This window comes from Opisthocomus hoazin, chromosome 5 (assembly GCF_030867145.1).
Source record: "Opisthocomus hoazin isolate bOpiHoa1 chromosome 5, bOpiHoa1.hap1, whole genome shotgun sequence".
Taxonomy (NCBI): domain Eukaryota; kingdom Metazoa; phylum Chordata; class Aves; order Opisthocomiformes; family Opisthocomidae; genus Opisthocomus; species Opisthocomus hoazin.
This window is the reverse complement of record NC_134418.1, coordinates 83,555,742-83,583,614: the sequence shown is the minus strand read 5'-3', so window position 1 is coordinate 83,583,614 and position 27,873 is coordinate 83,555,742. Positions and strand designations below refer to the sequence as shown.

Genomic DNA, 27,873 nt, shown 5'->3' with positions numbered 1-27,873 from the left:
GTGACTGGAAAGCAAAGCTGTTTTTCTTCAAAAAGGAAACTCTTAGAATGTTTTTAGAATATTAGATGAAAATGCTATTTGCACATGAGACTGGTCTAACTCAGCTGAAGTCACTGGAATTATTTAGTCTGAGGCACAATAAAATTGGGCACCAAAAATCTACAGAATGGATGCTAACGTACAACCGACCATGCGCATTACAGATTTTCTCCAGTTCCTAAAATGCCTTTACTGGTCACTAGACCCAGTCGAATGCAAAGCAAAATTTTGAAGAACATTTGCTTACAGAAAGTAAACCAAAACAAACTTCACACATATCTGAAAGAATTTACCCTGTTATTGACGTGATCTTCAAAAGAAATACAATCAGAGTAGAGGACATTATTAAACACATTTCTTTTAACTTGGGAAGATGTCCCATCTCTAAACACAAAGGCTTGTAGCAAAACTTAAGAGTGATGTACTGCATTCAGCAACTTGTAATTCCAGTAACAGGAATCACAGACTGGTTTGGGTTGGAAGGGACCTTAAAGGTCATCTGGTTCCAGCCCCCCTGCCATGAGCAGGGACATCTTCCACCACACCAGGGTGCTCAGAGCTCCATGCAGCCTGGCCTTGAACACTGCCAGGGAGGGGGCTGCCACAGCTTCTCTGGGCAACCTCTGCCAGGGCCTCACTGCCCTCAGAATAAAGAATTTCCTCCTTATATCTAATCTATAATCTATAATTCCCTCTTTCAGCTTGAAGTCATAACCCCTTGTCCTGTCACTCCATGCCCTTGTCAAAAGTCATAGAATTATACAATGATAGAATCATTAAGGTTGGAAAGGACCTCGAAGATCATCAAGTCCAACCGTCACCCCAACACCACCATGTCTGCTAAACCATGTGCCAAAGTGCCACATCCACACAGTTCTTGAACACTTCCAGGGATGGGGACTCCATCACTGTCCTGGGCAGCCTGTTCCAGTGCCTGACCACTCTTTCAGTAAAGAAATTTTTCCTAATATCCAAGCTAATTAAAGGAGGGAAAGTCCCTCTCCCTCTGTTAATATTACAGGCAGTTTCCATTTAAATACTGGCGCTGTCCCTTTAAACATCAACACGATCGATGCCGAGGAGGGGAGCGAACACCCTGAAGGCAAGGCCCTTGCCAAGTGTCGGGATGACGTCTTCCAGGTAGCACTAAGGAAGGAAAAGGAAGCTCAATGTCACTGCCACAACGCTGACGCAGTTTTACCGATTTAGTCGGATTTTCAAGCGTGCAAGCTTTTTCTTAAAACACCACCAATAACCAATGAATATTAAGAGTTAAAAATGTGGATAGATGACCACCAATTCAAGAACAGATGCTCCCAGAGAAGCGAACGTAAAGCGGGATGATGCCACCCGCATTGAGTGGCGCTGGCCAGGGGAAGTGCCCACCAGCAAAGGGCCGGCGAGAACGGCCTTGGGGGGGGTGGGTTCTGTTGGTTTTATATTTTTTGAAGGAACAAGACAGTGCGACTCTCTCTGTTTTCTCTCTCCTGACAGGGCAGGGATGGTAGCAAAGCCCCTTTTCCCTGAGAAGGGTTAAAGCAGCAGAGTGGGCCCCCACCCCCCCCCCCAGCAGCCCCCAGCCCCACTCCCCCTGGGCAGGGCACCCATTGACACCCAGCCCACCCAGCCCGCTTCTCCAGCAGCTTCTCCAGTCGCTCCCCGCGGGCAGCTTGAGCCAGTAAAACCAGACCCTTTCATCTCGGCGGAGCCGGCTGGTTTCCAAGGAAACGGAATCTTGGCTCGAAATAGTGAATCATTTCCAGGTCGCCTTCAACATGGAGAGCGGAGCGGGGAAGCACTGGACTGAGGAGGAGGTTAAAGCCTTGCTGAGCGTCTGGTCAGAAAAAACCATCAGAAAGCAGCTCCACGGCACCCTGAGGAATAAAGGGATATTTATCTACATCGCTAAAAGGTTGCAGGAGTTAGGAGTTTGCAGGGATTGGAAGCAGTGCCGTGCAAAGTACAAAAACCTGAAGTATGAATACAGAACGGTTAAATACGCCCGCAACTCCGGGGATGTCACTAAAACCATGAAGTTTTTCCACGACCTGGATGCCATATTGCGATGCGAACCTGTCACACAGTTAGCGGCAGAGGAGAACGGCCGGTGTTCTGCGACCGAGACGCAGCTGAACGCAAGCCCCGCCACAGACGGCACGCAAGGTAAAAAAAAAAAAACAAACCCCAAACCTCTCTTTGCTTCTATTTTTTTCTCTCTTTGCTTAAAAACCGAAGGGAACCAACGCTGAGCTTGCTGGAGCCGGAGCGGAGGTCGCGCAGCCCCAACGGCGCGGTTAGAACTGACTCGATGCACTCCTCGCGCCGGGGAATAAAATGTTAGCACCCACCAGTGTCGAAGTCGGTAAATACAGCGTAATCCGAGCAAAAATTATGCTGACTGCTTGCCTTGCAGCCTCGGTGAGCGCTCGCCGGCTGTCGAGGCTCCTGCGCCGGGGCGAAACGTGGAATTGAGAAAAGCGGTTTTCTTTCCCTTTGACATTCGCCTGCGGTACTTTGGGAGCAGGTTTTGTACAGCTCCAATTCAGATGTAAACTTAAAGAGAGATAAACGTAAGGGTTGAAACTGTCAGGATTTTTTGGAATCGTGATTTGTGATAGAAGTGTACTTTACCATTTTTATGCTTGTTTCCCTCCAACTGAAAATTTAAGTGTGATGACTAAATTAAATTATTTTGTAAGCAATTAAACTCAAATATTTGAGAAACAGAGGGATGTTTACTAACTTCTCGTTAAAAATTAGTAATGTAGTGAAGAAAGTAAAAATCATGTTTATCAGATTATTTTGAAGCAAAACAAATGAATACAACCGCTTTTATTCTGAAGGGGTTTTTACTGAATTATTTGCATCTCTTGTTTTATTCAGCCCTCTCTACATATGTATTTAAGCTGTGCTTAACATTAGGGTCAATCTGCTATTTGACATCACTCAAATCTCCTTGTCACATCCTAAATGTCACTGAAGCGTAAGCCCCAGTAAGAGTTGTAAGTACCAAAATAAGACGGCTAAAAAGAGAAATGCAAAGCTTAGCCGTTTGTTCCCACAGTATGTGGCAATTTACCTGGACTAAGATTGTGGATCTTTTTTAAGAAAACAAAAACCACTACATGTGTATCAGGGGAGATTGCCAAAGGCACAGAAAGGAGCTGGACATCTCGTTTGCCCTTGTACCCTTCCACGGCTCCCTCTACAATTCTCTTTTACAAGCCTGAGGAAAAGAAATTGGCATTTTTCTTGCCAATGTTTACGGAAACCTTGGCCTTAAATTTGTCATGCTTAGCAGAAAGCCTCTGATCTGTCCAAGTCACTGGAAAATAAACTGGCCATTTTATTGTATTTTAACATGTGCTCTCTGTGCTGTGTATTGCCATCCTTTTTTATTTTCACACTTGCAGAACAGAGGGCCAGATCTGTGGCTAACGCCAGCTGTTACACCCCTGAGGACTCCATGAAACTAAGACAGTGTCCTTCAACTGAGGATCTGCCCTTAGATTGCCCTCTGGGTTTCCACGTAGTTTGCACCAACGGTTCATCCTAACTCTCATCTGCCTTAGACCTCTAGCAAGCTTAAGTCAGAAAAAGTTGATTTCAGTTGTGAATCCCAAAATAGAATATATTTTTTAAAAATTAGCCCTGGGTGAGACACACCTCATTTTGAAGCAGTAGGGCAGTCTGGTTTTAAAGGTGATATAATTAAATACATCTCTTAAATGCACAAGCATTTCTGTTACTCCTTTGGAAAAAAAACCAAACAACCCAAGCAAGTTTTATGGAGAAACAAAAATTAAATGCAAATAACTGTAAGAATGCAACACTAGTGGTAAGAATTTAAACGCAAAGATTCCCACAACAACCGTAATTCAGCCGCAGAGAAAACCACCGAGGTATAAACGTGTCCTGCAGCTACGCAGAACACACATCCACCACACGAGGCCGAGCGCACAGCCGTGAGATGTTCTCACATCTGCTTTCTTCATTTAAGACTACAAGGCAGGCAAGCGAGCAGCACAGCCACACTAGAGGCCCGGTCCTTCTCCGACTGCGCTCAGAGTTGCCCAGCTCGGCACTTTGGAGGGCCACGCCGTTGTAAGGCTAGAACGGCATCAGTGGCTCTGCAGAGGAATTGTTTACCATGGTGGAGTCCTCATCCCTGGTGGTGTTCAAAAACCGTGTAGATGTGGCACTTCAGGACATGGTTTAGCAGGCATGGGGGTGTTGGGTTGACGGTTGGACTTGATGATCTTAGAGGTCTTTTCCAACCTTAATGATTCTATGATGGTGAAATGCTGGCACAGGTTGCCCAGAGAGGAGATAGATGCCCCACCCCTGGAAACATTTAAGGCCAGGTAGGACAGAGCTCTGAGCAACCTGGTCGAGTGGTGGATGTCCCTGCTCACTAGAGGGGTTTGGACCAGATGGCCTTTAAAGGTCCCTTCCAGCCCAAACCAGTCTGTGACACTATGGTTCTACATTTGCGTCCCTGCAGGTCCCCTCCTGGGCTTCTCCCTTCCGACCACAGTGTCACAGAAGAGAGGGGGAAGCAGTCCCCCCGGTCTGTAACGAGAGCCCCAGAGCCTCCTTCCCTTGGAGCTGGAGGAACCAAAGATGTCTAGGCTTGCAACTTGGGTAGCAAGAACAAAATGCTGTCAACAGACCCAAAACCTGTGCCAAAGAACATTGTCCACCATGCACGTCTGTCTTTATTTTGAGAACCTAGTAGCTATACTAATTTGTTTTGTTTAAAAAGCATGACAAGGTACAGGGCGTGCTCCCAAAGAAATGACTGTATATTTAACATTCTGCTTAACCTCAGTCTAAATCCTCATACCCATCCTTAATGTAAAGCTGCAAAGCATGTCTTTGCGTTTGGTCGGCTCGGTTATCTCAGCTACTGGGAGACTGCTGGGGAGAGGGAGGAAGGGAAAGGAAGAAAAAAAGAGACTGGAAAAAAGAGACGGGTTAGTATTTCTATAGTGTTTCCTTGAGGTTTTTCCCCTATCTTGTAAAATCAGTTTTCTTTTGAAAGCGTAGTTAAAGAAATGAATACTGAAAATCACAACCAAATCAAAGAGGGAGGTGCCTGCGGACATACTTGGTAGCAGCGCACACACCAGTTCCCAGCTCGCCCCTGGAAAGGTGACAACTTTTGCACAAGCACCTACAGCAGTGCAAGCCAGCAATGTGCGTGTTGTCCTCCCAAAACACACGGTTCCAGAGGCAAACACACAGCCCTAGCATAAATAATCATTAAAAAAGATACAACTCCACATGTTCACTTCTCTTAAAATTTAGTTTGTGTATTATCCCAGTCATCAACAACCAAGAAAATCCAGGCAGCGATGGATGGCACGTGATGAAAAATGGTATCATGCATTACAGGTCAAATAAATGGCCGTCCCATTTTGTTAACTGGTTTTGATCGTTTCAAGTTAGACCAAGTACTAACAAAGTGAGTACCTGATTTACAAAAGTGAAGCTCACCTAGTAATTCACGTTCAGTTACTTACAGCTCTTCTGTATTTAGATATTAACACGCTGCCCGCTTTCCTTGCCCTTCGCTTTACCACAGGAAATGCAGAAAAAATATCAAGTCTGAGCAAAAATGCATCAGCAATGATAATATTAGCATAGGTACTAAACTCAGACAGCGACTAGAAATGCAAAAAGAGCCTTCAGAAGTGCCAGCTTGAAAATGCCACTCATACATAGTTTTCCATGTCTGGACTTTAACATTAAACATGTCATTGACGAGTATTTTACATATTTTTTTAATAAGTATGCAATACTCTTATTGAGCAACTTTTTTGCTCATCGGATGTTTTTTCCCCCCATCAAATATTCTAACATCTTATCATGTTAGCTGTTCTTATTTACTTAAAATAATAAATTGTTTCTTTCCAATATTACAATCTAATTAAACGTGCTCATCCTAGTCCCCGTGGCATGCTCGGCAGCCTTCCAGGCGACCGCCGACTGCCCCTCGCCGTGGCTCGTCGTGCCGCTCTCGGCAGCTGAACGCCGGCCCGGGGCAGAGTATGTCTCTTACTTTTCATTATCTACTTTCAGTGTGCTGCCCACCCCAAACACTGAGTCAGAAAACCATACAAGTCACTAGAATCAAGTCAGATTCTGCAAGAATTTTAAAATATATTTCAAACGTGCGAGATATAAAATAATTTAATTTACCTCCTATAACTCATGTCCCCTTATGGGGACAGGCCAAATTAATTTTAAATTTAATCTAAATACAAATTAAGTGTGGAGATTACAAAGTTAAGAATCTTCTCACTGTGTATGGACATTTTTACTTAACCTATTTTCAGCTAATTTAGTCCATACCTGTATTTCATCTAAAACCTCTTTCCTTCCCAGGTGAACTATCAGTTTCTTTAGAAGATGATGAGGATGCTCCAGGAGATCCACTGCTTTTTATGTCCCATGTCAGACCAGTTCAACTAGGTACGGTATGATGGCGCAGAGAGATCGAAAATTAAACAGCAGCGTGGCTGCCAGAGCACTTGCTGATAGCGTGAACACACCGTCATCGTTTCTGATCAACAGCTTTGAAACAGCCCCATTTTCACCCCATCTCCTTCCCAGGTTTAGCGCTCGGCAGCCTCGTGCATCCCCAGATACCGGCATGGCCCGCATGACCACCAGTCCCATTCACAACACATCCCATGCTGTAGCTTAATCGTATTAATCACTTTAATTTTGTTAAATGCTGGCGGAAGGTATGCCAAAGTATACCCAGGCCAACGTGCGGATTTTCTCTAACTCGTGTAATTTCTGCTTAAAGCTGCACGAGCGAATGGCCTGAGCCAGGAGAGCCAGGCCAAGGTCAGACTTGTCCCACCAAGCAATCCAGATGTGCAGTGGTCTCCAAAGCAGCTGTATCCTCTCTCTGAGCAAGGGGTGGTGAGCAATGCTGTAGGCCAACTCGCCATACGGCAGCTCACCCGGAGACCGTCCCGCTGTAGTAGTTTTGCTCAGGAAAAGTCATCACAGAGCAAAGGCACACACCGGGCAAGCGAGGAATCATAGAATCATAGAAAGTTTTGGGTCGGAAGGTACCCCTAGAGGTCATCTAGTCCAACCCCCCCGCAGCGAGCAGGGACACCACTAACTAGATCAGGTTGCTCAGAGCCCTGTCCAACCCGGTCTTGAATGTTTCCAGGGATGGGGCCTCCACTACCTCTCTGGGCAACCCATTCCAGTGTTTCACCACCCTCATTGTAAAGAATTTCTTCCTTATATCCAGCCTAAACCTACCCTGTTTTAGTTTAAAACCACTACCCCTCGTCCTGTCACTGCTGTCTCTACTAAAAAGATTGTCCCCATCTTTCCTATCAGCTCCCTTTAAGTACTGAAAGGCTGCAATCAGGTCTCCCCGCAGCCTTCTCTCCTCCAGGCTGAACAAGCCCAACTCTCTCAGCCTGTCCTCACAGGAGAGGTGCTCCAGCCCTCGGATCATTTTTGTAGCCCTCCTTTGGACCCGCTCCAACAGTTCCATGTCCTTCTTGTGCTGAGGGCTCCAGAGCTGAACGCAGTACTCCAGGTGAGGAAGATCCCAGGTGTGAGCCCCTTCAAGGGGCGGCTAAAGGCAACGGGGAAACCTGGACGCATTTTAGGCAGGATTAGGCAACCGATGAGCTGATTACTTGCCTGGATGAAGAGCAGCACTGTTCTGAATTTCCTACACTCTCTTTCCATTTTTGCCACACCCTCAATGCCCTATCGCAACTTTTGCTGCAGAATCTCCACGGTGCTGTATTCAGGGAGAAAACAAGGCCCCAGCTATACCTATGGCTTTTACAGTACACGCTCCTCCCCTCTTACCCACCGTAACAAGAAATTAAGGAAGAGACAAAAATCTCTCACATGGAATTATTTACACATCTATACAAACAAAACTTCTCTTGCAGTAAGTGCCTGAACCAAAGTAGACAGGAATGTGTCCGTGTTACTCGGTGCTCTTGCAGCATTTTGCCAAGCAGATTCATTTGGCCTGCTAAAAAAATCTTTTAATTCTGAGAAAGCTGCTTTCTCCAAAGCCAGCAAAATAACTTCAATTGCATGGGCTCTGAAGTATGTACTGATACTAAAATGTCTTCCCTAGTGCCTCTCTCAGTCTTTAGATTTCAGGCACTGCGTCAGACATCACGGAAAGAAAAATGTTGAGCCCTTTGTATCTATATTGCTTAATATTTTGGTTTTATTTCAGCAGATTTCTCATTTTGAGGAAGCTTAGGAAAAAATCAAATACAGTACAAACACATAATTCTGATTAAAAAAATGGATACCCTGTCAGCAATTTTGTTAAACAAATTGGGTAAAATCCTTTTGAGACATAAAGAGAATTTTTCACAGTGGCCATAGCGCTTTGTTTCAAAGTGGTGCACGTGGGTAAGAGATTTTGAATCACAACGTTTTTCCAAGGGCACGAGGAGCAAGCCAAGCCACCATTTGCAGCTCTGCCTGTAGCAGAATGAATGAGCAATCCGCCGAGTCCCTGGAACTCATTCAGACTCACGTCCACAACTGCAAATGAACTTCTTAGTGAGAAACACTGGTCTATGGGAGAACGAAAGAAACCTCACCCTTCCCATATTGCTCTTTGCGCTGTGGCTTTGACTAAATACTCCCGGTAAACACCGAGCAGAGACTGCATCGAGCCTGTCTGATGCTGGCAGTTGTCAACTGCGGCAATTCCTACGGTTGCATTCACCTGTAAACAAGAAGCTTCCTTTGCTCCCTTAGGAAGAAATGAAGAAAGCATAATTGATATGTCACCCTCCTCAGCGTAGCAGGGAGTTGGCTGCTGCAGAGCTCCAATGAACCCAGGGGAAGAAATTGTTATCTGCAAGTACAGCTTTTTCACAACTAGAATGAGCTGCAGAGACTAGCGCAGAATGCCTCTATCTAGGGCAGATTTGTCCCCAGACAGGTTATTATACACAAGTACACTCCACTGAAGCTGTGCGTGCAAGCAGAGGTCAGATATTTTTGCCATCACACCAAACTCAGTGACTATAAAGTATCCAACCCCTTGCCCTCTTAGATTGAGACACTGGCAAAGGCGTTCATCACTTCAGTGCAACCGCAGAAAACTGTGTCAGTTCCTGAGCACTTTCATGTTTGCTCTCTTTGATGAAGCACTGGAATGGTGTTGCTTTTTTAAAAATAGTTCTTTTTGCAAAGATTTAGAAAATGCATGGGAAAGCACTCTCCAAACTAATCTGATGATCAAAATGAAGTCTTCAAGCAAATTTCTAATTAGAAACAAGGAAATGTTAAAAAACTGCAAAAGATCAGAGTTCAGAATTTTAAATAATTGCATGACATCTTTTACCTCCTAATATTAAAACATAAAGCTGAAGACTGGAGAGAATAAAAAAAAAATTAGTTCTGCAGAGTAAGATAACTTCAACTTTAGTTTCTACTAAAAGAACACCAATATTTTTGATTGACCTGCACTGAGAAAGGGGGAGGTTCTGTGCTATGAGAGCTGGGTTTGTGATCGCACACATGCTCTTGGGTGGCTTGAGGCAACAGCCCCCGCAAAAGGGGGGCTCTGCTAAGGGTTAAGGATTGGGTTTTTCAGATCCCCGCCCAGTTTAAAGCTCCCCGGTCGTGTAAAACCACGGGTATGACGTGCATGCAGAAAGTCAAGTCTTGATGCTCGCATCAGTGACTCAGGGCCTGATTTGTTATTGTGCTGACACAGCACTTTGTAGCTTCCAAACAGCGCTCTTCTCCTATTTTAATGTCTGCATGACAAAACGGCTCATCGGTTATTCTCTAAGGTCTTACAAGTAAAAGTTCTATATATTAGGGAACAGAAGAAGGCAATGTTCTTCTCAGATAATTTAAACCTACATACGTTTTCTTTATACCAGTTTTCAAGGGAAGGCAAAAATGATGTCAGAGTTCACAAAAATGCTGACAAATCAGTAATCAATAGCTTGATGTTCATGTCAGCCCTGCTCACCTTTGTGTCTGGAGAGACAAGCTATGAGCAGAGAGCGCGCCTCATCCCCACTCCGTCTGTCCCCTCCCCACCCGAGCGCCCAGCGCAGGTAACCCGTGTCTGTGTCTCTCCCCCACCCCACGCCATGCAGGTGGTCCCACGCCCGCAGCAGAGGCTCCCAAAACGCCGGCTCTCATTCCGACCGTGGCAAACGAAGGAGGGAAACACTGGACTGTCAATGAAGTCAGAGCTCTGATACGCGTCTGGTCAGACAAAAACATCCAGCGACAACTGGAGGGGACAGTGCGAAATAAAAGAATATTTGAGCAGGTTGCTGCTAAGCTTCAAAAGTTCGGCATTGACAGGGACTGGAAGCAGTGCAGGACAAAATATAAAAATCTGAAACATGAGTACAAGAGCGTAAAAAGTGCCCAAGACTCAGGGAGCACAAGTAAAAGCATGAAATTTTTTAACGAACTGGATGCTATTCTGGGGCACAGCACCATGGAACACGCAAGTAAATCTGATAATGACGAAAGTGAGAGGCCTCCAGAATGGACAAAATCAGAAAAGGACTCCATAGGTAAGTACTTCATACCTATATAAAATTTAGAATTTTTAGTTTTCCAGAACTAGAGATACCTTAAAAGAACAACAATAAAAAAAAGCAACCAGCTAGGTGAACCAGTTTGCTGGGGGGAATCACCGAATGGAAAGTTTGTCCCATTTTGTCCAGTTGTTCACTTGACATTATAAGGTAATCTTTCAGATTGATTCCATTTTTTTTAATAGAATTGAGAAAGCAAAAGAGGAAAAAAAGATGAAGATAAGGTAAAGTGACAGGCAGAGACCATTCCAGTCAAGATCATGGCAGAAGAGATTGCTTCCAGGTTAGATAAAAAAACGGATGAGAGAGGTAGTCAGACTGTGCTGCTGGAAAAATGAAGACATTGAGCAAAACCAGTCCATAGTGACAGACAATGGTTAAAAAATTAACATTTAAACTGCCTTTCTTTTATGGTGCCTAGCAGCCCAGCTTTCCTGACCTTTGGAGCAAGACTCTCAAACTAGTGAGACAGTTAGTGTGAAAAGAGCAAAAGGAATAGCAGCCAGAATGCTGGCAGAGCTTGCCTTTATTTTCGTGTGGTTATTGACAAATAGCTTGGTAACGGATGGATTAAGGCAGAACTAGAGTAGACTGATGAACCCGCACTACCCAGGAGTTAAAACCTTATTTGTTGGTGTGTATGACCAGAAACAGGCCTGTGGTTTAAGAACACAAACAAACATACAACTCTTTATTACGCAGTAAGAATCCTGCACAGGGGATGATATTACAGTGGCCAAATAGAAGACCGGAAGTTCATAAAGTAACGGGAGAAGTCAAGAAAAATAAACCACAAAGTCGGTCTGTGGCTGAAAACTGCGAGAGCATTTTGGGGGAAGATCTGCTCTTCCATTGCTGTTTCTAGGCTCTTTGCTAATGCATCTGCTGGTGCCCGCGGGCAGAAAGAGCATCCGAGGTTGGAGGGGTCTTTTGATTTGACAGAGCACAGCTGTATTCTTAGGCAATACGCCTCTGCGGTGCCCTAATTAACGGAGCATTATTTACACAGAAATGCCTGGAGACACAGGTGAAGAGGACTCTGTTAGTAATACGTCGGAGGAGCTACGGGTTACAGATATAAAGAAAGTTTCCGACTCAGGTAAATGGAAAAGTCTTCTATTTTATATAAATCCGTAGTAATTTAAGATGGATTTCTAAAATAAGCCCACATCGTAATGACGGTTAGAAAATGCAGAGGCTTGTGATAACCAGACTTTCAATAAATACAGACATATGTGCACAGTTGCAGTGCTCTGCTAAATTTGGTAAGAACAGTCTAGTGAGCAATCTTTTCAGAGATTCACAACCCAAGATGTAAAGCAGAAGAAACCATTGGCTGAAGTGAGCTGAGTGCAATGTATTACTGCATTTACTTCTACTTAAACTACGCCTTCCCAAGGATTAGAATTGTTCAGTCTCCTGTGCATGAACTAATAGGGCATTCTCTTTTTTACAATATAATGTGACCGGTATTTAATATACTTGTGTAAATGCTCATGTCATGGGATGAAAACTTCATCTCAGAGCATCACTGCTGGCACTGAGTATGAAGATCATACGCTCTTCACAAAGAAACATTATGGTTTACATCTGAAAGCGTGACTTTCAGGGGCGGCGGGAGCTTAACGCTCAGCTAGGGACACGCAGGAAAGCCTCGGCGGCTGGCAGGCTTGACTCTCCGCAACAGAGGACCTCGCGATCCCCTGCAGTAGCATAAGGCAGAATATGGTCTAAATTAGGCGTTAAGGAGTAGTCTTACGGAACTTAAAATGGTCTAAAGTGAACTTGAAAGATTTTAATGTCAAATTAAAAATCTCCTGACAGATGATGTTACTGTAAATACTACTCCCGAGAGTCTGGCAGCTCTGCATGTAACGAAAGAAACAGCTGTGACAAGTAAGTAAAGACACGGTTGATCGTGAGAGGTACTTTGGGGTATACTGGCCAGTAGTATTCTCGTTTTACCATTCGAGAGCAATTACATTTATTTATTTAAATTTATTAACAAAGCCACATTTAACTGGCCTTTTACCAGATCACCATGGGCCCTTGAGGCATTCACTGGAGAAAAATAGGTTGTCATGAAAAGCGCGTTCCCTATGGAGATCTCATTTTGAGAGAGACAAAAATATGTAAGAAATCATAAAGAGTACTTTGTGGGATCCAGTTAAGACCACTTGTAAAATGCATCAAATTCCATTTTCTCCCCTCAACAAGTAAAATTTCTACATATATATGAACGCTAGTAAGACACTGTAAATAATACATAGATTCAGCAGTGTCACTAATCTGTCATCTGATGTAGTTTTCAACTGCCTGCAGCTACGTAATGTTGTAACTTTCTGGACTGCAATCTTCCAAACCGGTTATTTAACATACAGTTAACTGAATACTTCCAGTAAAGTTCTGAAAACTCATTTTTGACACTTTAACTTTCCTTTAGGATATGTGTCGGTGCTAGACATTATCTATAGCTTGCCTTGGTTACCATTTCTTTCTCAAATACATGTATTTTACTTGCGTATTTTGTTTCTGGGCAATTGTAATTACAATCTGATTTGGCTGGCAAAAGTTAAAATAGCAAATGTTTCAGAAGTGTCTGTGGTTCAGCCTATCCACTCTGAAGAATACTGATCAAAATTGGCTAAGAAAATGGTAAAACCACAGCACTCCATCTTGACGAGATGTGTTTCAGTTTCCAAAATTCCTCCCCTCACTTCCAAATGAAGAATACAGACTTGAGTAATTTTATCACAGGTAGTAAAAAACAGTTAGACTTTAATGTTATTTATGGTAACACAATTAGGTATTCTATAAAACAGCGAAAAGATGCGTGCTTTTTACATTACAGTATCTTGGAGACCCTTTATTCTTTCACTGTGGTACATGCCTTTCCTAGACCGTTCAAATAAATGTAAAGTGAGAAACATGTTAAGTAAAGAGATTGTATGTGTCCCTGTATTTATAAATTTACTTGCTGATAAATAATGAAACAGGCAGTGATATCGTATCACATGGTTCTTTGGTATCAGTAGACATCTGACAATCGATAGTCTTTGGGATGTGACTTCTTAACGACTACTCCATCTCCATATTCAACAGAACTGCCATAGAAAACTATCTCCACCAGCGTGTAATTATAGTTTATCTATACTCACGTGCCTTTATAAAAAAGCATTAATAATCTGACGTAAGTAAGAATTTAGAAATTCAGTTATTCTTGTATCAGGGCATCTTCCCAATGAGCACAAGGAGTTAAGGTACTTTGCGGTCAGGGTTACAGATACACCTGTCCAGGTATCTGTCAGCCAGCCTCGGCGCACATCTGCTTTCTGGCAACCGCAGCTGCCTAAACGCACCGAGATGCACGAGCTGCCTCGGAGCTGCGCGTGCTTCTCACGGTCTCACGCGCGGACCGGAGTTATTAACCACAGCAACACTGTATGAACAGTCTAAGCAAGTTTGCCATATTCTAGTAAGGAAAAAAATTATGATGGTATTAGTCAAATGACAAATGTTCCGGTTTCAGGAAAATACCTAGTTATTTGATGTTTCCTTCTCTTGTTTTTCTCCTCTGCCCAAAGGAATCTGCTGCTCAGAGAGAGCAGCAGATGCCCACCCGAGAAGGAACACACAGGTAGATAAATGCTTACGCGTTCTCCTGCGGAGTGGACTGGTTTTCTGGCCATTTCTCCGGCAGGCTGCCCGGCAGAGGGAGCGGGAGCATCGCAGCCATCCCAAACCCGCTTCGTTTTTGGCAAAAGCAGCCTAGCAAAGGCTAGGGCCACTGTAAATTTTTCTCCTTTGTGATAAAAGATACCCATGTTAAAACAATCTGGCACTAAAACCATATTTAGCAATTCTGACTGATGTTTTCCATTTCCTGGGATCACTTTTAAGGGCAGTTAATTCCTGAAATCTGTCCCGAAGTCTGCGCAGGCAGCAGTCAGTCAGCTCAAACTCCACATACCCGTGCGTTCCACATGCATCAGACTTTGCGGTACGGCCACAGACCGTGTATAGGTGTTCAATTAAATGTGAAGGGCCACGGGAACCAGCAGTGGAGATGAAAACAAGAGGATTCTAAGGAATGCCAGCAGCCTGATGTTCTTAAAACTACAGCGAGTATTTTTCTTCAAACAAAAGAGTTTTCTTGCCATTATTAGGATTTTTGGTGCCTTGTGTACTTCACTGTATGTCCCTCATGACAAATTTGGAGTGACACTGCCAAGATACAATCCTAAGCAACAAGGGCTTTTTGAAAATTGGTTGTTTAAAGTCAAGATCTTAAGTCGGTACATACTGGGCACTTATGTTTGGTTTCTTTTGAATGTTCACAGCCGTGTGCTTGGGCTTTTACACTGTACAGACACGAATTCAAAAGATCATGTTTTAATACATCCGCCCCAGGCTGGTGTGAAGTAGGGTCTTTCAGAGAAGCACAAAAATTCTTGATTATTGCCTGGCTCAGCCCTCAGGCTGCAGACACAAACTCCCAACTGTGCACCCAAGCCGTCCGCATCCCGTCACACAGATCCGCACCGAAAATGTCCCCCAGCTTTGCCATTCCCCGCTCCCCTTTCCCACTATACAAGACGCACATGAGTACGGATCAGGAGACGAATTACTAATCTTGCCTCACGAGCCAGAAAGCAGGATAAATAGTGACAGAGCACCAAAAGAGAACAGAGCTTGTGTGAGTCTGAGCGGGTGAAAGGAAAGGCTGCGAGGGCGCTGCTCCGGCGGCCTTGCGAGCAGTGATTCCAGCACAAAGCAGAGATTAAGCGCATTTGCTGGCAGCTGTCTATAGCTTCACTACACGATGCGGAGCCACTGTGTTTTATCCGTGCCAGAAACTGTCGATGGTTCGTTCTGTTTGGCTCGGGTCTTGCTCTCCTCGTGCCCTCCCTCCAAAAACTCTGAACAGTGCCTCGAAAAAAAAAAAAAAAAGCCAGGCTCCCTACCCACATTCTTGGCTCGCTAAGGAAAAAAAAAACACAGAAAGGCGCATGATGCTGGTCACATCGTAAAGAACGTCTGATGCAAACCAGGCCGTATTGATTTGGGAGGTAATTTTTAATAAAATGGCTCTAGATTATGCTTTATTGCTCAATGTTTAGGGGCAATATTCTTGAATGGCCTGAGAACAGGCTGGGAGCCAGAAACCGCTGCCATCGATCCGCAGCGTGGCCTTCAGTGTTTAATCTCTGGGCAGCAGTGTCCTCACCTGGAAACGAGAGTCGGAAAGACCACTTGCATCATCCGTCTGTCCGTCCCAGGGCGGAGGGGTGGAGTTCTCCCTTGGACACCAAGGCCCAATGGCAGAGGAGCGGAGATCCCCTCCCCGCGGAGGGGAGCCTGGGGACGCCGCTGTCACCCTGCCCGGGGCCGGGACCCCTCGCAAGCTGCAGCGGGCGGGATGCTCCAGGGACAGGCAGTGAGTGCTTTATCACGCAGATCAATCGTCCAGGCACAGCACCCTGATGCAATGGCGGGACCTTTGCCCCTTTCGGGGCGAATTCAGTGACTCTTGGCATCAGCCACTTGGGATTCTTTCAATAATTTCAGTATGTACTGAAGGACCCTTTGAAAGTCATCGTCTTGCCCCTTCTGCTGCATAGAGGTTCACCACAACCAGTGAACCATTCTACAAATTCTGATCGAGGTTTAAATATCTTAAGACCTGGCACATTTAATCCATAAACTTATATTACATAGCTGTTAATGTGGTGTTCTGGATTTATTTTAATATCTAAGTGTGTACACTCTGCTCTTAAAGCCACTGCTGCAGAGAAGCAGCAGCTTTGATGTACGAAGAGATGAATCTTTAACAACAGCTATCCTGAATGGCATGATGAAGTTAGCAATCCTCAAACGTAACTCAAGACCTGTTTAGTTAGTAAGAACTCTAATTTTTTTCCTTTTTACAGAAATCCTTGAAGATGAGGGGGACTTTGCCAACTCCACCCCAGCAGCTCTGGCAGATACCCAAATAAAGAAGGAGACGATCGACTTAGGTAGGTCAAGGCTGTGTCATGATGGGGATAACAGCACATTCTACTTTACTAGGCACTGCAGGTTTCTAAGGTTCATATGTGATTCCTGCCCATTATACTCGGTCTACTTCTAGGTTATGATAAGACCTGTTTTTTGTTTGATTTCATAGTGCAAAAATACATAAATGCCTATTTCTCCTTTCCACAATTAATATTAAGATCTTATTTTCCCAGACAGCATACTCCTTATTATGCCAGATGTGACAAGCCTGCATCTGATTGTGACACAAACATTGTTATTTTTTCATACATAGCTGCTAGAGAGGATAAAATGGAGAGCTAAGCAGCTGTCTCAGAAACACTGAACACAATTTTATGCCTTGTCTTTTCAAATTGCTTCATGACAGTGCATTTAATTTCAGATTATTCACTATCAGACAATTACCATAAATATTCTGAATTATTTTACAAGTAAAAGTGAAATCAGAGCCTCAGCAATATGTAAAAGTCATCAATTCAGTGACAAGTATTCAAGTATTCAATGACAATTCTTCAAGAAGATTTGTTTTATTTAAAATGTTAAACATTAGAATACAATAGAGATATTAATCTTCTGGAATAAATGAGCATAGAAACCATGGAAGGTCATGAAAAACAGGCATCAGGGGAAATAGCAATGACATCGAAATCTATTGACCTGACATCTTGGATCAAAATATACTTTACGGTAGTTCTGTTTACACACAGACATTAATGGAAAGAAGAAAAAAATCTATTATAATGATTCCGTGAACAGCAATTCTTTGCCCTTTTACACTGAAAGTTTCTACCATAAGAATAATTGTATTCAGTATTTCTGTGATCCAAGCAAGAGCTTCCTTCTCAGCAGTTCTGCTACCTGGAGTTTGGGTGTTGAGACACCCCTTCCAACGCAGCTTTTACAACTGTTTGCACAGGCTGATCTTGATTATGAAAGACAACTGTCAGGAGTGCGACACTGAGGACAACATCAGAGCCATCACAGCACCGACACATGAAAACGTGGTTACATTGAAGAAAACGTAAAGCTGTGTCCCTGAGAGCTGAGAGACATAGCGAGGCCACACTAATGCAAAGAGAAGAGTTCATACACAATGACACAGAATAAAATGTCAGGCAAATCCACTGACTGCCTCAGACACACAAATTCCCCATTCCTGTCATGTAATATCCAACCAAGGACAGTAATCGCACAAGTCAGCAGTACACAAGTGTCACTGCCAAAAGGCAGAAAGAGATTAGAGAGCCAGCATGGTTGAAAGAACAAGCATATAAATTAAAGGTTTTTGTAACAGTTAAAAAAAAAAAAATCACTCAAGAGCTCTATTTTGGTCCCAGATTGTATTTCCAATAGGTGCAGGTGTTAAAGGAAGATGCAAGAATTTTCTTAAGAGTTGTGGGCTGCTCTATTTATAAAAAAACACTTTTTTCCTAGTACCCTGAGTAAACCACACACGCATACTTACGAGAGTACAATTTCTGATTCTAAGTCTTCCATAGGTATAAAATCTATTCCTGCACATGAAAACCAGTGTTTGTCAAAGAGAAAAAGAGAAAAACAAGTTATAAAACAAATATTAATTCCAAGTACTACTCTGTGCATATGTTAGCAAGTACTATTACAGAAAGCACACCAAATGAACCACTGTTTATTACCAACAGCTTCTCATTTCTAACAGAGTCTAAACCATGCACACGGTTTTTCAAAACATATAAGCAATATTTACTTCTACCCTTTACTGAAAACTGTATTGAAGATTATCGGTCTATGACATCCCCTGCAAAAACAATGAGAACTAATCTTTCTCTCCCTCCCAACCCAAAAAGGAATTCCACCCAACAGTGAACTTCCAGCCTTAGAGAAGTCCAAGGACGAAGAAATGAGCCCAGAGTCAGCCGAGCTGGGTTTGGACGTCCATAAATGATTTCAGGAATTTGGAGGGCTCCCGAGTTTTACTTCTGAAGGGAACCGTTCTTACGCTGCGACAGAGCGCAAAGCTATTATTGCCTCAGCTCTGCAGAGGAACTAAATGTAGACATGCAGAAAAAATAATTTAACAATGTTTCTATCCTGTTAGTGATGGAATTTGAAGAGAACTCTGATGCTGGTAGAATTAAAAATAGTTCTTCCATCTTACCTTATGCCTTAAATACCATTTAAGCCACATAGAATAGTTTCTGGTAGAGCCATCCCTACATATAGAAAGTGCAATTTAAGCTAAGGCTGAAGATTTCCACAAAAGCATTACTGATTTGTTTGTTTTCCAATTTTTCTTCTGCTAACGTCCTCTCCATCACAAAAGCTCTGTGTCAGAGTAGCCTTGCACCCAAAAAGGGTGATTTCCTCCTTCACCAAGGGCACCGAAGCCTTGCCAAGCCTGCCCTGCCGCCATCGCCTAGGGACAGAAGCGGAAGGCACGCCTGGGCTGAGCGAGGTGTGCAGACCTGCCGCGCAAATCGACTGCTGTGTGAGATACAAACCACCCGTGTACGCCTTAAGTGCTTAATCAAGTATTTTAAACTTCTGTTGCATCCACAGCTCCCTTTTGGGGAACGCAGGGGCAGAAAGAAAGATCGGGCTTACAAGAAATGCCAAGAAATAATTTGATTTAGGGAGGCATGTGGCAGAAAACTTGTTGTAGTTAACGGGCTAGACTGCTGGGTATGACATTTTTTAATTGAAGACAGGTGTTACCTGCAGAGGATGGCAATAATATTAGCAATTTATTTGTCTAAGTCCAAGTCTATTTTACTTAAAACTGTGTGTTTCTACAGATGATGACTCGATAAGCACTACCTCAGAAGACAGATCTTGTACGCCAGTAGCAAAGCGGGTAGTCGGGCCAGGTGAGTATTAATTTCTATGCATTTATTCTGACACAAGTTCGCATTGTAATTTCAGTACCAAAGCTGGAGCAACCCAATCCCTACTGTAAACACAGCACTACTTTTCTGCTTCTGACCCCAGTCTGGCTTTATCACTAAACTGAAAAATTAGTTTCATAGCTCTACTCCCTGCCGTGAGCAAAACTTGCATTAATACTGTAAATCGACTTTGCATTCTGTACGTATCTGACGAGCAGCATCCGCCTACTTCTGAATATGTGGGTAAGATTTTTTTCTTCTACTGAATCCCCAGGAGCATTTTCATTTGTATAATATTTTGCCTTGCCATTCTATTTTGAAACCATACTGGAAAGCCATTTTCTTATCACTGCTGATATATTGTTCCCTTTAAAGCTCAAGGCCTATTGCTTTCCTGCAAGTAGCGCTCGGATACATCTGTCTTTAATTTGACAACAGCAACAAAATTACACTGACAAAATGTGGAATTTTAGATGCCTTGGAGAAACTAAAGATTTCACTTGCTACATATTTTGCATACTTCAGAGAAATGTAATCATGTAGGGATATTACCATTGCAAAGTTTAAAGATTTTCATAACAAGAGATTATTATAAATGTTAGTTAATCCTTCAGCTCGTTACCGAGTCATTAGCTACAATTACACTTTAATGTATGTATATTCAGCAATGCTCAGTTGTGGTTTCATTTGTATTTTCAGACACTCACATTCCCTTGGAAGAAACGCAAAATCACTTTAAAGTTATTACAGTTAATGATACTGGAGCGGGAAAACACTGGAGTGATAACGAAGTCAGAGCTCTGATAAACATATGGTCAGACAAAAAGATACAGCAAATGCTTGAAGGGGCCACCAGAAATAAAGAAATATTTGAGGAAATTGCCAGAAGGTTAATGAAACGTGGTATAGACAGAGACTGGAAACAATGTCGCACCAAGTACAAGAACCTAAAATACGAATACCGCGCGCTGCAGAAGGAAAATGAGCATCTTGGTAATCCCAGGAGGAAAATGAGGTTTTACGACGAGGTCGACTGTATCTTGAGAAGACAGCCTCTGGGTCCCTCGAGCTGGGGATGTGAAAGCTCAAGTCTCCTATCAGGTACTAAAAAATGAAGTGATGAGGTAGAGCGCTTCAAATGAAATTTCAAGTTTCCAGTTGAGCCATGCTGTGGGGGTGAAACATGTGGCCAGAACGGGGACGGAAAGTAATTGCAGAACCTGTATCTGCATGGGCAAGCAGGCGATACTCAGTGAACAGAAAGGGTCTCTGGAGGCATTTAGAGGTGGCAACATTAACAAAAAATTAAAAAAAACTGAAGCATTCAATGTTATTGGAGCATCTTTGTGCTTTTGGAAGCTTAAGTGAGATACAGTAAAATGGTGATAAAAAAACCTCACAGGTTTTAGCAGTGATCGAGCAGGCACGTAAATGCTTACAGACAGAGAGCTGCAAGCCCACACCAGTTAGAACTGCGGGAATCTCTTCATGATCAAGCCAAGTGCAAGGACTCCAAAGACCAAAACTTCATTAACTCAATTCACACCACAATTAAGAGAGAGAAAAATCCAGGGCAGTGACATTTAGTTGAGCACTTATGATTATTATATTAATTTTGCTAAACCAGAACCAGATTTCTAAGTAGTGTTTGCTTCTATTTAGTATCAAAAGACCTCTCTGAGCTAGGAGGGGCACTGCTAACCTTGTGTCTGTGGTAAGGGTTCTCATCACTGGCCGACTGCTCCAGCTCCAGGCAGAGCAGATGCTCTTGGAGAAGCAACTTAATCACTGCAGCTTAGAGCTCAGTGAGTTACGCTCAACCAGAACTAATTCTGTTTTTTCTCAACACATGAGATAATAATTTACAGCGTCACAAACGTTAGTTGAGGACTTGAACCATTTATCATAGAATCATAGAATGGTTTGGGCTGGAAGGGACCTTAAAGATCATCTGGTTCCAACCCCCTGCCATGAGCAGGGACATCTTCCACCAGCCCAGGGTGCTCAGAGCTCCATCCAACCTGGCCTTGAACACTGCCAGGGAGGGGGCAGCCACAGCTTCTCTGGGCAACCTGGGCCAGTGTTTCACCACCCTCATGGGGAAGAATTTCTTCCTAATACCTGATCTAAATCTGCCCTCTTTTAGTTTAGAGTTACTCCCCCTTGTCCTGTCACTAGACATCCTTGTGAAAAGCCCCTCTCCATCCTCCCTGTCGGCCCCTCCAGGCACTGGCAGCTGCTCTAAGGTCACCCTGGAGCCTTCTCTTCTCCAGGCTGAACAGCCCCAACTCCCTCAGCCTGTCCTCGTAGGAGAGGTGCTCCAGCCCTCGGATCATCTTTGTGACCCTCCTCTGGACCCGCTCCAACACCTCCATGTCCTTGCTATGTTGGGGGCTCCAGAGCTGGATGCAGGACTCCAGGTGGGGTCTCACAAGAGCAGAGTAAAGGGGCAGAATCATGTCCCTCAAACTGTTGGCCACGCTTCTCCTGATGCAGCCCAGGGTACAGTTGGCTTTCTGGGCTGCAAGCGCACATTGCCGGCTCATGTTGAGCTCCTGCAGCAGGGGCCGGGTGGACAGCTTGTGTAGGAACCACTGGAGCCATCCTTACGCCAGGTGTCCTCAGCCATGAATCAGAGCCCAAACATGGTGTCCAAAGGGACCGCACAGTGGTGCCATCAGTTAAGTCTGGAATGACATCCACAGCCCCCGGGATGGCACCGCTGCTTCTCCGCAGCCTCAATCTTGTGCTCCATCACATTCTTAAGACAGACATCTTCTTCCAAATCCAGAAACTGAAGATATTACTGCTGATTTCTGCTCCCCATGAATGGGATTTGTCAGCACTAAGAATATCTGGTTTACATTTTAGCATGCTGGAAGAGGACTGTGTAATCTGTGCTGCGAGTGCTGACGCAGGAGACAGTAAAACAATAACCGCTTAGAAAAGAAGCTCTAGTTATTAAACTGCTGGAGGCATCCGCCAAATAAACGTGTCTTCACCCTGATTTTGTGTGCAGCGCCTAACTTTTCGAGAAGATTCTCAGTGCTCCACGGCACTTGTCCCAGTGCGTTTGCTTTTGTGGTATAAAGCTTTTTGGTGTGTGACGGTGCTTTGAGAAACTCTGCAAAATACTAAAGTCATCTTTCTCTTCTATGTTTCAGTGGGAGATGTTACAGCAAACACAGGAGCCTTGGGTATCAAGAGAAAAACATGGAGTGATGGTAAGAGCCCCTGACTTTTTAATTCATCTATACACTGCTGTTGAATGGGATGCCAGATTCTAGTTTCCAGTACTCAAACAGTTAAATTAACGCCCAGCTCCAAACCAACACCCTTCTCTCACCCTCAAAAATCTGCAAAGGAAGAGTCCTGATAAATATCTGGGCCTAAGGAAAACTGCAATTTCTTTATTTCAGTCCTCATCCCTGGTATAAATGAGGTAAACGTCTTTGATTTATAATAATCAAGTGCAAGGAAAAGATAAAAAGATTTCAAAAAGAAGAAGAGGAGAAGATAAAAATATTTTTAAAAGAAGAAGATGTCTTAATTACCTGTGTTGCTCAGAGGAAAATAGGGACAATACCACAACCATGGTTGTGGTTTCCTCTTATTATAGTATGTGTCAGTAAATGAGGGGAGAAATCACATGCTCGGATATCTAATGTCTAACGTATTGTCTAACACATTGTATGAGAGAAAACAGGTTAAGACAGCTATTCCAAAGAGAAGGTATGGTATAGAATCACTAAGAGAGAAGAATGGAGGGGTGGATAGAAATCTGCAGCACGCAGTCTGATATCGGAAAAGTCAAGAGTTTATTTTAATTCCTGGCAGAATTGCCAGGCCCGAAATAATCAAAAAGTCCAACAATGAGGGATGACAAACTTAGTTTTAAGGAGGCTCCCCCCTATTTTCAATGCTAAAATGATGTCTGGTCTACAGACAGACGAACACAAACAGATCCAAACACCACGTTTGTGAATTCAGCCTGCACCGTACGCCATCACAGACTGTAACCACCAGATCTAACTCTGTGTGATTAAATATACTTTCATTTATTGCCTGTTAGATAAGCATGCCTTGGAGAAGGCGGTAGCTAGGCAAAGCTGAAAGTTTCAAACGTGAGTGATTTTCACAAGGTCTGCTTCGTTCCCTCTCGCCGTTATACAATGACCCCTTACACAACACCGGGCATCGCCTGCCAAAAGGGTGGAACGGGAGGACAGCGGTAGGAAAATCTGGCATGGGCTAAACTTCAGCGGCAGCCGCTCTCTGCCTCGGGCACTCTAACCGCATACTTTGCTTTTGTCCACAGAGGTGTCACCTGTCCCGCTTAAGAAAAGCGCTTCTGAAAACACCATACTCCACTTCCAAAAACTGTTAACGGAGAGAGTGCACACAGTAACAGAAGGCAAAAAGCTGCTGTTAGAAAGGCTTTGTAAGCAGGAAGAAATGCAAGACCTCCGCAGAACACAGCTGTACGCTGACCCGTCAGCCATACAACAGGTTGGTTTCATGAACTTTCTACAAAATTAGCATGCAAAGAAATTCTCTCAGTAAGAAATTAAGTAGACTTCTTTATGAGTGTAGATCACCCACACGAGTACACAATTGCTCCCCTTTAATATACTCGCCACCTTCAGGCATTTAAACTAAAACAAGGTATGAGTTCCCATCCTAATCCTTAACAATGAGCTTTTAGCAGTGACGTCAGTTAGCCTAACAAAAGATACAACCTCTGCCTACATGCCTTGGCTCACCTACACGCCACAATTAACAGGCTTAATTAAAAGAAAATAACACTTTGATCAAAGAGAAGACATACAGTGAAAATTTCATCCCATCATTTCCAGTTACCGTCTCTGTGACCTTCCCAGCAAGTTAGTCCTCTGCAATTAACCAAACAGCTGAAGCCACAAGAGAACTTCTTTTTGGTTAGGCAAGGCTGGTGGGGAAACACAAGGCTTAATTCCGTTATCAGCGTTGACCCTGTGCCTGTGCTGGGCTGGTGGACCATGCCCATCTGCCTGCGGAAGGCACGGTGCTGTGCAGCAATAAACCGGAGAGAGAATTCAGTGAGGAGGAAAGTACACGGAGCTGATGCCCACCTAGAAGGGACCTGCATGGGTTCTGGTCCCTGTTCAGTACCAGGCAAGGGGTCTGCCTTGTCCAGTACCCAAATGAAGTGCAGAAAGCAGTGCAGGCAACAGTAACACGGCAAGTGACAAAAGCCATGCCATAACTAATCGTTACTCTGCAATCTCCTGCAAGCCACTGCTTCGTTTTGTGATTGTGCAGGTGCTCTACAGCCTGTACTGCCTGCAAGGCCTGCATTCCTAGGGTCCTCCTCTTGGTGTCTTCAAGCAGAACAACTCATTTCTGGTTCTCAGTCAGGTTTGGGCACAGACCTGCACAGCCCTGCCAAACGTAAGTCACAGCTCAAGTCAAACACTCAAGTCCTTACTGCAGCAGCAACAGCCACCAGGGTTTTTTTATAAACGGAGGCCTAAATTCCACCCAAGTCCCTGTTCACAAAATCTTATACAAAAATATTCCTGGATATAGTGCTTTGTTTCCTGCTCTATGGTCAATTATTTCCCTGTTAATTCTTTTATGAGAGACATTACAAAGGTAAATAATTTTCACCAAGGTAGATTTTATCTGCCATTTGACTAGCATTTTTAAAACAATTCTGAGGAGTCAAAGAAAGATCCCTAGCAAATCATAGGGTTTTGATCATATTCATTTATACATCGACACGGACATACAGACAGTTGTTCCAGTGTATGCTTATCTATCACTTTTCACATTTTACATTGGTTTCTCAGTATATTTGGTTTGTAATATGAGCATCATCATTGGTTTAAAAATCTCTCTTCTCTCTCTGCAATGAGTTGGCTCAAAGAACTTGCATCTGTTCTCCTACTTGCATACAGAACTGCTGTAGGAGAATAAGGGGTCTGTCCCTGCCATCATGGCACAGACAGGTATCCTAGAACACGCTGAGCCAGCTGAAGACCTCACCGGTCCTAGCAGCACTAATATCACAGGTTACTCCTTCCACACAGGAGCCAGAAAGATGTCTGATCCAACCCAGATTCACTCTAGTACATTTAAACAGTTTAGTGCAATTTAGATTTAAATTAAGTTTTTACAGTAACTCTACCGGAAACACTATGGACCACTTGCACGTTCTGCTGTACCTGCTCTGTTCCACGAGTGCAAGGCTGAAGTTGCATGAAGCAGCTGAAGCTGACTTGATGACTCGTTGCAACAAGAAGATCCCCTTCTCTCCAGGTGTGCTCTGAGCAATCTGACCCTTGCTGGATCTCCTATAAACCAGTTCAGCTCACTGACCTGACACAAGACTAACCCAGCTGGGAAAAAAAAAACAACCGGTTTTCTGTGTAGTGAGTAAGTTGAAGCAGCCCAGCAAGTTCTCAGCTGTGCTAGCCCTGGCTCTGAGCAGTTCAAAGGTTGGTTTTCGGCACAGCGTGACTGCCCTGGCAGAAGGAAGGCTCACCTGAGGGAGGCAGCTCACACTGCAAAGGCGACAACCTTCACTTAGAATTCTGAGTGATGCACAAGGATCCCAATCTTTCCAAAACTTTGCTGTCACTCATTGCAATGTCCCCCCACTAACTTTCTCTTCTTCCAGACGTAGAAAATAAAGACTTACTTCATTCATTAAAATAAGCAGTTCTTTCAAGAAAGATGTATCTGGTTTTAAATGCTGTTGTTCAGATGAGAACTGCAGAAAAACACTGAGGCAAAAGACTGTCTAAATTCTTAGTAGGTCAGAGCAGACAATTGCAGAGCACACTTGCATTCTCTACTTAGAAACTGTTCATATCAATACTAGAAGTAGACATGAAGCAAGAACTGTCAGAAAAAAAACTCACAAGTGTCTTTCCAAGTAAAAGGTTTTTTGCTCAGAAATGTGTCTGCACTTTCCAGAGAGCAGGATTTACCTGACCAACAAATGTGCAAAGAAAGTGGACTACCCTTTGTGCGGGATCCCACCTCTGTTCTGCTTTGTGGCTGCAAAGCATTGCTTTCTGACAAAACAATTACAAAGCAAGCTATCTCCTTCTTTCCCGCTGTTCACATTTATTTTCGGTCAAAGCTGGTAAGAGATGTCAAGCGCATGGAGCACTTGGCATCATCTAATATTTATGTGCTACTCCCATTTATACAGATAACAATTAATTTACCTGAATATGTAGGATGCTCAGACAGATAAATCAAACTGCCATCAAGACAACCTTTCTTCGCTGCAGCTGTAGTTACGATTCCACATCATTTTTTGCTTAGAGACAAAATAGCATGCATGTTGCACATTTAGAGTGCTGGTTGTCTAGAGCTATGGTCTGTCTCCTGTTGGCAGCATCTCCTGGCGTAGTGACAACAGGCTAAATAGAACGTCGCTACAGTGAAGGATTTCTAAAAAAAAAAGTCCCTTCAAAAATAGCATTAGTTGATCCAACTCATCCTTCCAGTGTATTTTTATATCCACCTGAGCTTGTGCTGTGGCTCTGCTCTGATCACAGCTTTACATTTATTACAGTCACACAATATTTAGTCTAGGCACGCTTATGGGCAAGTTAAATGGAACTTGGGACACCATCCGACACGCTAAAGTTACGTGTGGGAGCACTGCCGTAGGACTGAAAGGGTTTGGGAGGAGAGGCTGCCTTAGACATAGATCCACATTAGCAGAAAGGCCAGACCAAGTTGTTTCCATGTAACTGCTCCTGGGAATCTTAATATAAATTACATCATGAAAATGATCCAGTTAACAAATCAAAACCAACACCAAGTAATGATCGCAAGAGCAGCAATCCCATAAAAAACAGAGATCTTTGCTCTTCCTCCTCATCTATCTGCACCAGGGGGCCATTCAGATTATTGTGAGGGCAAATCTGTCACCTCCCCAGTTTGCAAATGGCAGTACTGGAATTTTTGAGGTGTGGCAGATCAATGGAGCCATTACTACTGGGACCTTAAAAAGTTCCATTCTTCTGTAAAGCACACTCATTCACCGAGATGAATGGGTCACTTTACACATCTTTGATAGGGCCGTTACCCTGAAACATCCTCTGAGTGCCCCATTTAGGATGTTTCCTGGTAGACCAAACTGAATCTGGGCCAAATGCATGGAGAATGAGCTCCAGGGAGCAGAAATGTTTGCATTGTTGGTGGAGCCACAAGCGCATCCCTGCCTCCCTCCAGACTCTCCCTCTTAGTTGCTGCAGCAAGGTCTCCTCTGTGTCGGTGCAAGCACTTCTGTGGCCAAGTGGTCAACCAACTGACAGAACGGATTTAAATTAAAAATA

The 27,873-nt window shown here is 43.7% G+C and overlaps 2 protein-coding genes across 3 annotated transcripts in view; one reads left to right on the top strand and one right to left on the bottom strand.

Annotated features, from left to right (window-relative positions):
• The window catches only part of PPAT (phosphoribosyl pyrophosphate amidotransferase), a 49,784-nt gene that overhangs the window by 17,192 nt on the left and 4,719 nt on the right, over window positions 1-27,873 (bottom strand). The window lies entirely within an intron of this gene.
• On the top strand, window positions 1,743-26,346 carry LOC104334930 (uncharacterized). 2 transcript variants are annotated; one of them, XM_075421928.1, is made up of 10 exons: window positions 1,743-2,202; window positions 6,430-6,516; window positions 10,179-10,610; window positions 11,644-11,733; window positions 16,565-16,651; window positions 19,445-19,516; window positions 20,234-20,635; window positions 22,699-22,758; window positions 23,853-24,043; window positions 25,835-26,346. In XM_075421928.1, exons 1-10 carry the CDS (start codon window positions 1,815-1,817, stop codon window positions 25,907-25,909), a joined length of 1,884 nt encoding a protein of 627 aa, XP_075278043.1. In that variant the 5' UTR covers window positions 1,743-1,814; the 3' UTR covers window positions 25,910-26,346. The 2 variants fall into 2 exon arrangements, with proteins under 2 accessions (XP_075278043.1, XP_075278044.1); XM_075421929.1 differs by having other exon boundaries at window positions 22,675-22,758.

Bases quoted from the DNA above. Each gene is read 5' to 3' on its own strand.
- LOC104334930 (XM_075421929.1), top strand. From the start codon at position 1,815: ATGGAGAGCGGAGCGGGGAAGCACTGGACTGAGGAGGAGGTTAAAGCC. The intron at 2,203-6,429 runs GTAAAAAAAAAA...TTTCCTTCCCAG, and splicing joins CGCCACAGACGGCACGCAAG to GTGAACTATCAGTTTCTTTA. The intron at 6,517-10,178 runs GTACGGTATGAT...CACGCCATGCAG, and splicing joins TGTCAGACCAGTTCAACTAG to GTGGTCCCACGCCCGCAGCA.